The sequence below is a fragment of the Maylandia zebra genome, linkage group LG15 (genome assembly GCF_041146795.1).
Source record: "Maylandia zebra isolate NMK-2024a linkage group LG15, Mzebra_GT3a, whole genome shotgun sequence".
Classification (NCBI taxonomy): domain Eukaryota; kingdom Metazoa; phylum Chordata; class Actinopteri; order Cichliformes; family Cichlidae; genus Maylandia; species Maylandia zebra.
The window spans coordinates 14,959,794-14,971,309 of NC_135181.1; the positions used below are offsets into that span (position 1 = coordinate 14,959,794).

General features: G+C 39.5%; 1 protein-coding gene across 1 annotated transcript; it reads left to right on the forward strand.

Moving 5' to 3' along the window:
• The first annotated feature begins 2,365 nt into the window (after positions 1 to 2,365).
• On the forward strand, positions 2,366 to 11,034 carry slc35f6 (solute carrier family 35 member F6). Its single transcript, XM_004550430.4, has 6 exons — positions 2,366 to 2,586; positions 6,147 to 6,219; positions 7,541 to 7,712; positions 7,789 to 8,004; positions 8,179 to 8,289; positions 9,318 to 11,034. The coding sequence occupies exons 1-6, from the start codon at positions 2,510 to 2,512 to the stop codon at positions 9,800 to 9,802; spliced, it is 1,134 nt and encodes a 377-aa protein (XP_004550487.1). The 5' UTR covers positions 2,366 to 2,509; the 3' UTR covers positions 9,803 to 11,034.
• Positions 11,035 to 11,516: the final 482 nt, after the last annotated feature.

Sequence of the window (11,516 nt, forward strand, 5' to 3'; positions counted from 1 at the left end):
AGCTTGATTTTCTCAGGCTTTTGGTGTGAGTCATTCCAGTGAGGATTGTCCAAGTAACATTAAAAATGTGAATCTAGAGCCTCAAATGCTTAACTTTACTGTACCGGTAAGTTTTTTTTTTTTATTAAATGACACTGATCTTTTATTCAGAGGTTTAGAAAAGCCATAGATTGACCTAATATGGGACAGCATCCTCATGGAAAGTGGAATGCCTGTTCTAATTTTAATCAATGTGAGGCCACAAAGGGGGGGACACACTCTGGTCCCAGTTTGAGTTCTTAGATGGTCTGTCTGGTCTTTGACTCCACCTGCTGGTTATCCATGGTGCCTGCTCTGCTATGTTTAGGGACCCTAGAAAGCATTTGCCTTAAGTGCATTAGCTGGAAAGCAATGATGAATCAGATATGGTAACATGAGTGAAAAGAGGGGTTTTAGTTCAAATGATATGCTGCTTCACCACTATGTGATAAAGCTGCAGATATCAAGGACACTAGACTAGTATTTAACTCAAATATAGTATACTGGATGTGTTTAATGACTCAGCAGGATACTGTCTTTATAATAAATTGAGTTACCTTATACAGTTCCTCAAACTTTACACACAGTGCACTAAAATCTAGGAATGCACCACATGTTCTTATTTTTTTATTGGTTTATTCTGGCTTTAGCAACAGGGAAACAGCAAAAACACTATGAAAAAAATGAGAAAAATGTTTTAAAGGTCACATTATATGCCTGTTAACAATCAGAGTGACAGACCAGATAAACACTGGTCACAGTTTTCAGTAAATGCCATATGAGTAGAAGTTAGTAACTGACAACAGTGAAAAGCTAATGTGTCAGTCCAGACTTGAGCCTAGAGATATGAAAATTCAATCATCTATATATCTTCCATAGCTCACCCTTCTAATCTGATCAAAGTCAAAGGTTGAGAGTATAACTGTTTTTTACTGTACTGTGTGCTTAGAGCCACCCCTAATTTCTGTATATTTTACTAGGAAAATGGCAAATACTGTAGGTGCAGTGATTTATTGAACTATGTGCAAACATACATGGAAGAATAAACAGTACATACAGCACAAACAGAGTTTGTACAATTTTAACAACCGTGAAAGTGAAATTACGACCACTTTTTTCTTTCTTTCTTTTTTCTCAACCTAGCTCGAGCTCTTTTAAGAAACTTTCATCTAATTTCTTCAGTAGTCTTCAGGAATAGTTCTCCATGTTTCTTGAAGGAAATTCAAAGCTCTTTTTTGGATGCTGGCTGCTTTTTGTTTCATTCTCTGTCAAGATGATCCCACAGTGCTCTGAGGAGGCCAGTTCACGACTGATACAATGTTGCGCTGTGTGTTTTTCTATCAAGGCATGCTTCTACTGCACTGGCAGTGTTTTGGGGACCACTGTCAGGCTGAAAAATGAAGCTGTGGCCAATCAGATGTTTTTCAGATGTTGCATGGTGGATCAAACCCTGACAGTCATTTTCTGTGTACATAATTGACAATATCTCCAACACCACTAGCTGAAATGCAGCCCAAGCCATGACGCAGCCCCCACTGTGTTTAAGAGATGGCTGTAGATGTTTACTGTTACACATCTTTCCTGATCTACTCTGTACATATTGACAACAAGTTGAACAAAAAAAATCTAATTTGGATTCATCACTCCATTAGGCCAGTTGCCACTGATTTTCACTTAAGTTCTTGTTTAATTTGGCATACCTCAGCCTTTTCTCAAGGTTTAATGGCTTAATGACAGCCATCCTTCCACTGAAACCACGAATCAACTGATGGTCCAGATACATGTCTCAGATCCTGTGTCACGTCTTTCCTGGAGAATTTTCCTCCTTTCTTAACGTTATGACTTTCAGATTCTGTTTTGTGTTTTGGGCCTGCCAATTCTTTTGTCCTCCCCTTGTCCAGTTGCCTTTAAAGGGACATGAAACGCTACACATATAAAGGTTAATTTACACCATTGAACCCTGCTCTCAAAAACTGACATAGAGTTAACACTCTCTGTGAAGCCAGATTTAAGAAATAAGTGCTTAACGTTTCAAAAAAACATGTTTAGCGCCATCTTCTGTCTGTAGGGAACGTGACGTCATGTCGTTGGTTGGTTGTGGCTGACTTACTTAATTTATATTAGATAACTAGGGACAGAATTGATTATTCAGAGGAAAATAACAATACTAAAACTAAAAATCTGTTTAAGGGGATCCCATTTGTGCTTCATTTATACATCCACTGAACCATCTCAAACTCTTAAAGTAGGCCTTTTCACTTTCATTTTTCATCATCAAAAGAAATGGGTTGCGTAATTTCCGACGAGTCCTGAAGGTAACACAGCTATAACTCTCGGCGGTCAGCTGACGATGAGCTGTCATGTGACGTTCATAGAGCGTGGCTGGGCAGAGTAGATCAAGCGGAGCGGGTAAACAACAGCGGTGTATTTCACCAAAACACAGCTCGGTGGTGTCCGTTTCCTGCTCGTCCCGGTCCATCCATCGTCCATCATGGCTTGGACAAAATACCAGCTGTTCCTCGCGGGACTAATGCTTACAACCGGCTCCATCAACACGCTGTCGGCCAAGTGAGTAGATTTAATTATGTTTTTCCCTACCGTGTCGTGTGTCTACAGTTACTGTAGCTGGAGCTTGGACCCAGGAACCGACCTGAACTACAGATTTAACATAAAATTTGAAGGGTGGTGGTGCCCAGTTAATTGTTTAGAGAAGTTAATAAATGTAGTTCGTTTATTGCATTTTCTTACAGATTGTTAACGTAGAGCTACCCCGTTAGCTAGTAACAATAGCGTCTCGTTTCCTTGTTAGCTTGTAAGCGGCTAACATTAACATATTTATCAAGCTGTGAGTTTGAATTATAACTAGACTTTCCTGTTTTCATGTGAAACTAAACTGTGGGGGGACGGTGAGATCACTTATTTCCTTTCCAAGTAAAGGTCGGGCTTCTGTCTGCTTCAAAAAGGGGAATAAAAAGCAGTTCAACTCATTTAATTCATCGAGACATAAAAATAACGTCGTCACATAAAAATAACTTTGGTCTATTATGTCTTTGATTTACACGTGTTTCTTGCATTTGGTTCATGTTGTTTCAGCAGAAACTGCATGATACATATGATACACAGAAAACCTGCTGAGCAGCTGCACTCTCTGGTGTTTATTTAATTGTATTTTCCCTTGGGTGGTATGTAGTCTCTTTTGTATGTCTGTGAAGGTTCTCAGTCATCCAGGTCATCGTAGTCTAAGGAGCTTGGAAAGAAAACCGTCTGGACTTCTTTAAGTTGCTTGAAGCAACTTCAAGAACCTCAACCTCAAGCAACTTAAAGAAGTCCAGACACTTTTCTTTCCAAGCTCCTTAGAGTAGTCTCTTTTGGTTCCTGCTGATGAAGTAAATAATTCATGATTCATTTGAAATACAGAGTATTAACATTACATTTGTTTTAAATAATACTAGATATCAGTACATTAACATTACAGTCAACTCTTGTAGAAAAACTTTTAGATGTGAGGTATCAGTATTTCACTTGCTTATCATCAGACAGACAGTGTTTATCACATGACAAAACCCGAAAGCATTTGAAAACAATGCAAATGCTTTATCTGCCACTGTAACCAAGGAGCACTGCAGCTGTGGCTTTATCACTAAATGTAGTTAAAACTAGACTATCATATATTTATATTTGCAACCTGTTATTGTTTTTGATCCTAGCTGGTTTTTAAAATATCAGAAAACAATAAAAAATGCTTCTTAAATATTTTAAAACTGCAAGATCTTTTAGTCTGTAGCCACATCAGCAAATGCCCAGCAACCCCCACCAAAAATAAATGTTTTTTAATATGTTATATGTTCATCCAGATGAAGCCCACAATCTGAAATCCACTGGTTTAGCGGGAAAGTTGTATATGTAAGTGTGGCTAGAGTTTTGACCTCCATACTGTGGAAGTGGTATAGAATGGAAAATTGTCCAGAAACCATAATTCTGCGTATTTTAGCTAAACATTTAGCAGCTGCTGTCTGCACTCTTGTTGTTGGTCTGATTTCCATCATTCAGCAGTCCATACGCTTTTCTATATTTAAAAAGAAAAACTGAATGCTGGATGATGGAAATCAATTTTCCTAATTTGATAATCAAAGTTGGGTTAATAAAGGTTTTATGTGACTTGAGAAGCTTTGTAAAAAATATCTACTACTGCTACTGAAAAGCAGCTCTCGACAGGATGCAAAGATTTATCTAAGAAATGCAACTGCATGACATTATTTGCTTTTGACTGTTTAGAGATCACTCTTCATTTTTAGATAACGTGTCCTCCTTGTCTGCTTAAACATTAAAACGTATACAGGAGATAAAAGTAATATGTCCACAGATTCAATTCAGCTTGTTTCAATTTTATTCATATAGCTCTAATCCACAACAACTCGAGATGTTGTCGTGATATTGTAAGGTACAGTTGATAAAATATTATAAAGAAACCCCAAAAATCAGACAACCCCCTATGATCAAGCACTTGGAAAATATGGGAAGTAAAAACTCCCTTTTAATAGGGAGAAAACTCGTAGTTCTTGGCTTGGGAGGGGAGCCATCTACCAGTTGAGTGAGAGGGGAATGATGTAAAGAAAGCACAAGTGGGCCTGAAATCAAACCCTGTGGGACTCCACGTGCCACTGAGGACAAAGAGAACATTTGCTGAAACAGAAAACCTCGACTCTTTCAAATAAATCAACTTAATGTTGCAGTCTTTTTATCAGGACTGCCACAACCTGCTGAGTCACCCACTGGCTGCTAAATAATTAAATCACCAGATATATTTTTTGTCCAGTAAAGACAATTAACCAATTTATAGATGTCTTTAAATTGACCTTTTTGCTCAAAATCCAATCATAATTAACCATGTTTATCCCGAAACACTGAATAATTGCTGTAAAATTCTGTTTTATTTTAACAAATTAAAAAATAAATATTCATTTTTATAATTTTTGCTACATCCGGCATTTTTGTGTATTTTATTAATGGTGCTCGCAGTAGTATACTGTTTGTGTATGTCAATTTATTAGGGGGAAAAAAATCACACTGAAGATGTTGGAAGTCATCATCAAAAACAGGTGTATCAAATATAACATACTTGGCGTCACAGGGTGAAATAAAAACGTGCACGTTTCAGAATCAGTGATTGTTGGTAATTTAGCTTAGGTGACTAGATTATCATAATGAGTGCTGACTGCATTTAGGATCTCTTTTGCTGTCATGATAGGAAGAGGTTTGTCATCTCAGTGAAACAAAAGATTCAGCTTTTTCAACTTCTCCAATATTCTGGGACATCAGCTCTCTGCTTCCTGACACGCACTTCTTTGTCCTTTTGTGGGTTTTGTCAGCTGAACACATCTCAGTTCTGCTGCTAATTGCAGTTTGTGTCAAACAAAACGGGTCATGTAGTGTTACTTAAGAGACAACTCGACAACTACCTGGTCAAATTTCACAACATTCACCTGAAACCAGCAGCATCTCTGTGCTGCCTTAAAAGCCCCACAACTCGGATCAGTTACAGCTCGGAGGATGATAGTTTTCGTGCAACTTCCATCTACCCACCATGTAAAGATATTTAATCCAAAGCACACCAACCTTAAATAACAGGAAAAGCAAGAGCAGATTTAGATGAGCAGACAGATCCACTCAAGTTTCCTTTGCGTATTGATGAGCTCAGAGTTTTCAAGAAAGTGCTGTGTCGTCACTTTTAAAGACCACAGTCCTGCTTCGCGCTGTCACCGGGACGCTCACATGCCAGTCATGCTGTCAGACAGTAAAAAAATAAAGGTTTATGCAGACTTAAGCACTCATTAACTTCACGAGTGAAAAGACACGTCATTCAATCATTCTGTCGCCGTTCTTCATGTCAGCAGGCAGTGAAACAAGTGACCTGTAGGTGAAGTGGAATTATTTCATCACCACATGTTCAAACCAAAACCTGGCGTAATGTGAAGGAATACTAAACAAGAAAATGTATTTTTAATTTTCTCTTAAAAAACCCCTCTGTTTCTTATGTGTTATTTCTGACTATATATTTTATTGTTTTAAAAATCTATAATTAAGCTGTAATAATCATGTTTGGGGTTGTTGTTTTTTTTCTGTGGCAGATGGGCTGATATGTTCAATGCGAAGGGTTGCCAGGAGGAACCAGAGCGTCCATTCTCTCACCCATTTCTACAGGTATGGTAATAAACTCTTAGTGACAGCTGAGCTCAGCACTTTGATCTCAGTTAAAGTTTTTTCATAATGTCTTGGTTCTTATTTTAAATTAAAGAAAATCTTTCCAATTTGTATTTATTATAATAATAATAATAATAATAATAATGGATTGAATTTATATAGCGCTTTTCTAGGCACCCAAAGCGCTTTACAATGCCACTATTCATTCACTCTCACATTCACACACTGGTGGAGGCAGCTACAGTTGTAGCCACAGCTGCCCTGGGGCAGACTGACAGAAGCGAGGCTGCCATATCGCGTCATCGGCCCCTCTGGCCAACACCAGTAGACGGTAGGGTAAAGTGTCTTGCCCAAGGACACAACGACCAGGACAGAGAGAGCAGGGGGATCGAACCGGCAACCTTCCGGTTACAGATGAGCTTCCCAATCCCCTGAGCCACGGTCGCCCCCATATTAACATATTTATTTCATATATGCAGAGAAATTAAACATTTTAAATTGTTTTTTTTTTTGTCTGTCAAGTGAAAAAGCTTCACCTACATGTCACAGCTGTATCTTTAAACTCAAAACCTCTTTGTGATTATGTAAGTCTCTAACAGTTTGCATGGAAGATGCCGACTTGTCTGCACACATTTGCAAACTGCGGTAGCGACACTATGAAAAGCATGATGCAAACTAAAAATGGACACTGCATCCTGAAATGCATCGGTTGCAGTGATAACGTCTAAGTTTCTGGTTTGCATAGTAATTTTTCTGGTGTTAGTACAGCTCAGGCAAGTGTTTGCAGATGAGTTGTCTTCCATTCAAATGAAAGGCAACCGCTGTTTTTGGTGTAACATTCTCCTTCAGCTTCCAGAATCTGCTAACCAAGCACTTGGGGAATGTTGCAGACAGGTCTCTAGAGCTGTGCAACTGAGGCCTGACTTCATTTCACTGAACTTTTTACATTTTTGGTGGTTTTTCTTTGATAAAGAAACATGTCCATTCTTTTTGAGTGAATGAAGTGTAAACTAAGCGAACTGTTGCTATTTTTTTGCTTGTTTTTTAAATCTAATGAAGAGGATTTACATTTTTATTCTTGTTTCGGTTCTGCTAAAACTCCAAAAGTAGGTGCCAGAAATGATCTCCATACAGAAAAACCCAGGTGTATGTTTTGGGAGGTCAAGCAAGTGAAAACTGCTGCAAACCTTTTAAGATTCATCAGAAAACTTTTGAAAACAGAAAGATACATCTGGATTAATACAGTAACTCGTGAGTGTCTTTAGTTTTCTTTGCGGAATAACTGGAATAATTCATTCTGTCTGTCTCTCTCACTGTCCAGGCGGTGGGGATGTTTCTGGGCGAGTTCTGCTGTCTCGCAGCTTTCTACATCTTAATTTGCCACGACAAACGTCGACCAGAACCCAGGGTAAATCGTGGCCAGAGCTTCAACCCCTTCCTCTTCTTCCCTCCTGCCATGTGCGACATGATGGCCACCTCCATCATGTATGTTGGTAAGTGTCCACAGAATCTTTTTACAGGTCACCAGACCCTTCTCTTCCGTCTTGTTAAAACAGTTTTGTTTCACAGCTCTCAACATGACGAGCGCCTCAAGTTTCCAGATGCTCCGTGGAGCTGTCATCATCTTCACCGGTCTACTTTCTGTGGCATTTTTGGGGCGTCGCCTGGCACCTAATCAGTGGATCGGCATTTTTATCACCATTCTGGGGCTGGTGATAGTGGGCCTGGCTGACTTCATCAGCGGAAACAAAGACAGCTCACACAAACTCAGTGATGTGATCACTGGTAAGATGTTTTGTTTTCTTTGGGGTCTTTTTTTTTTTTTTTTTTTTTTTTTTTTAAACTCTTGATATGGATCTGATTTGTTTATTTGTTTGTTTGATATGATTGGATCGCAAAGTGTTTCAGTAAAAAAACCCTCACAGTTTTGCTTTGTTTTTGTTTTTTGTCTGACTGCAGGAGATCTTCTGATCATCATGGCTCAGATCATTGTGTCAGTGCAGATGGTCCTCGAGGAAAAGTTTGTCTACACACATGACGTTCATCCCCTCCGAGCTGTTGGAACTGAAGGTACGACAGTTATAAGGAGCTTTGTCCAGCTTACAACATCAGATCTCTACTGCTGGAGATGAACTTTTTTAGAGTGGATGTGTATCCTCTCAAACCACAAACCTACAAAAACGATTACATTCCTGAATTCTCAGTATTTACTGAATGTCAATAATGAGATGGGCAAAGGTCTTATACCTCATACAAACATCTAGAATAGACCTATGTTGTCAGATGAAGGCAGTGTCAAAAGTAGGTCTGTGGTGTGCTGTTGCTGGTTTGTCAGACGTGGAGAAGGGCGATGTTATAACATACAAAGAGCTGAAGTGAAACTGAGTGCTAAAAACAATCAAGTGTCTGTGCTGTTCATGCTGGGTTTTTTTCTGTTGTTTTGTGGTTCTTCCGTTCCCGGTGAACTCTGCATTCAGCAGATCCATACGTCATCTGCACAGTTGGGATTTTGGAGGACTGCACAGGAGTACCTGTGTCGTGGGTTTAAAAAAAAAAAAAAAAAAAAAAAAGTCTTCGCTCACTGTCCTGACAGAGACGTGCACACAGACCTAACCTTTGTGGGACCGTAACTTATATTTCAGAAACTCAGCTACACAACAGGCAGTGTGGCCTAACCTAGCATTTATACTGCTGTGTAATGTATCATTTGTTACAATTTAGCACAAGTGCTGCATCAGATTTGAGACCACAAAGTTGTTTTAATATTTTTAAGCTTTCACCTGTTAAAAATTACAAGGAAAGGTTCTTTTTGCAATCTTGTTACACATGTAACAGTGCATTATGTATTTTTTAACAGACCCTTTTTAAGAGTGTAGAGGGCACAAACTTCATACATGGTTACACAGCAGCATTAATCAATATTTTTACATAAATAGTGGATAACAATATATTTCTTCTACTGTGAATTGTTTCAGGCACAGTATGAAAAGCAGTTTATCACCAGATCCTGCTTTTCTCAGATTGGCGCACGTTAGCGTGTTTAAACTCATTGTTTTGGCTTTACACTTACATTTCTTTTTCAAAATATTTGTTTCCAGGTTTCTTTGGCTTCTTTGTCCTGTCGCTGCTGCTCATCCCCATGTACTTCATCCCTGTTGGAAACTTCGCCAACAACCCTCGGCACGTCCTGGAGGACGCGCTGGATGCCTTCTGTCAGATCGGCCACCAGCCTCTCATCTTGCTGGCTCTGCTCGGCAACACAGTCAGCATCGCCTTTTTCAACTTTGCGGGGATCAGCGTAACTAAAGAGATCAGCGCCACCACCCGTATGGTGCTGGACAGCCTGCGTACGCTGGTCATCTGGGTGGTGAGCTTGGCATTGGGCTGGGAGCACTTTCACGGACTGCAGGTTTTGGGCTTCTTGGTGCTGCTGGTGGGTACCGCGCTCTACAACGGACTGCACCGCCCCCTGCTGGCCAGAATACCGTGCTGCGCTAGGTTCGCGAACGAAGAGGAGGGCGGCTCTGGAGAAAGAGAGAGACTGCTGAATGACGGCCAGGTGCAGACTGGTGACAACAGCTAAAACTTGGGGACACACTCGGCACAGACAGAGTCCCGGTTTAGTGGACGGTCTGCCAGAGACACTGGTGTCAGTTTACTTTAAAAAAATCAGGTGTTCACATCTCAGATTTAAACTGGTACACAATGCTGTAACAGGTGAGAGTGTGAAAAGCATATTAAAAATAAAAATGTTGACATTTTGTAGAAAAATATGCTTGTTTCTTTTCAAGATTAAGCTGAGATGATTAATACTTCTAGAACAGGAGGAAACGCTGGTTCTGTCCAATCCCAACTTCCAAGCTGAGAAACTGTCTTGTATATAACTTCCATAGTTACACAACATCATGACATCTGCTTCTGTCTTATTAATCTCCTCATCTAACATTCTGTAAGACACTGAACATGTTTATTTTACAAAGTGTGCAATTTTTCAATCAACGCGGCCAGTGCTTAGGAAGAGTGGCCTGAGATAGATTTTAAGGGATTATTTTAATTTTTTTATAACTGTTATATAAAAACAATTAAAAGCCAATGTCAGCATTTTTTCCCGACCCTTTTAAATATGTTTGTCTTTGAAAATGGAACTTTCAGTGCCAAAACGCTAAGCCACATCTTCATCCAAAATATACTGTCAGCATCACTTTTACTTTTTTGAAGAATGACGGACCACGCTCATGTGTCTCATTTCTTTTTTTGCCACTCATAGTGTTTTATAATTTTGCTGACTGCGCAGTTTGATTGCGACAAAATGATTCACACCCTTGTGACGACACTACAGAGGCATTAGTTTAACATATCCTTCGTAATCAAACTGCATGCCCGTTCTCCTCACCTCACTTTAGTTCTTTTCTGAATTTTGAATTTAAAAGAAGTGTCTTTATGTTCCTCTCTTAGTTTTATTTGTACTGATGGAGACGTCAAGACTGTACAATCGATTTGTATTCTGTATTGTAAATCCACTTCTCTGTTTAGTTATCCAAGGTGCTGACTGTAATGTTCAGTAAAAGAAAAAGGGAACTATTATCAATTCATGCTTTTATTCACAGGCAGCCGCCTTTCTGATGTGAAGGTTCGCTACTTTTCTTTTAATCAGTTGAAGTCAGACTGTGGGCTTGAGGCACAGACTCTTATGTCCAACATGGATGTTAATAAAATCACCGCGTGAAGCCTCAAACTGAGTGTTTTGGGTGTCGCTATGTCGATGTTGTGAAAGTGGATGTGATGAGCGGGAAGTGAATCCAACTGAGGGGGGGGGGGAAAAGAAGCTAATAATAAACTTTTTTTTTACTGTGGGATTCAGGATTTTAGAGATAAACTGAAAGTTAGAAATGAGCCTGAAGTTATCAAGGTTGTTGGACCAGGTTTTTTTTTTTTTTTTTTTTTTAAAGAACATGGGTGAAAGAGGCCGTTTTGATGGGTAAAGGGACAGTAGCGGTGTTGAGGGAAGAGTTACTTGCCTCTCTTGGCTACAGACAGTGCAGGAAGGTAGGAGAAGGGCATCCATTGAGCAGGTGGCTAGGTCATTGCAAACTGAACATCACCATATATTGAATAAAGCTTTAAACTAGGGACTGAGCCCATAAACTTACCAGGAATCTTTTTCCTGAAGTCATAGATTCGACAGATGACTATAAACTGGACTTGTTTCTAGAATCAGAGGAGTTGCCCAAATTTAAGCCTATTCCTTCTGAGTTTTTCAGACCCAGAAGCTAATTCCAGATTTTTTTCCCGTTTCA